The sequence below is a fragment of the Penaeus monodon genome, chromosome 27, assembly GCF_015228065.2.
Source record: "Penaeus monodon isolate SGIC_2016 chromosome 27, NSTDA_Pmon_1, whole genome shotgun sequence".
Lineage (NCBI taxonomy): Eukaryota > Metazoa > Arthropoda > Malacostraca > Decapoda > Penaeidae > Penaeus > Penaeus monodon.
The window spans coordinates 21,893,660-21,894,059 of NC_051412.1; the positions used below are offsets into that span (position 1 = coordinate 21,893,660).

General features: G+C 45.2%; 1 protein-coding gene across 1 annotated transcript in view; it reads left to right on the forward strand.

Annotated features, from left to right (window-relative positions):
• The window catches only part of LOC119590452, a 2,800-nt gene that overhangs the window by 2,209 nt on the left and 191 nt on the right, over window positions 1-400 (forward strand). The window contains 2 exon segments of the mRNA XM_037939113.1: window positions 19-251; window positions 361-400. The exon segment at window positions 361-400 is cut by the window's right edge and continues 191 nt beyond it. Of these exon segments, the coding sequence (XP_037795041.1) occupies window positions 19-251; window positions 361-400 (273 nt within the window).

Consider the following 400-nt stretch of genomic DNA (forward strand, 5'->3'; position numbering starts at 1 on the left):
AGAAATCCATTTAAATGATTCTTAGGATTGCCACCTGGATCGACTTTCCACGCTGGAATTCCACGAGGGAACATTTCGCCGTTATTCCAGAAGTCAACCTGACTGTTAGTTTGTCCATATTTGGAGAAGAGCTTTTCCTTTGTTGGGATGGAAAACAGACGGCAGTCAACACGAGCACGGGAGACTGCCAAGCCTTGCCAGCTCACAAGGTGCACAAGATCACACTCGATTACGAGTCGCATAAGATCAAGGTACAAACATGTATATTTGGCCCATATGCGTTCAGTGTGAATATCCGAGGACCTTGGATTTATCCGCGTAGAGTAAAGGGGAGTTATCCTAAATTCCCATCTCCAACAGAGTGATGATGGCCGCATTTTGAGAAGACTTAATAGCACCA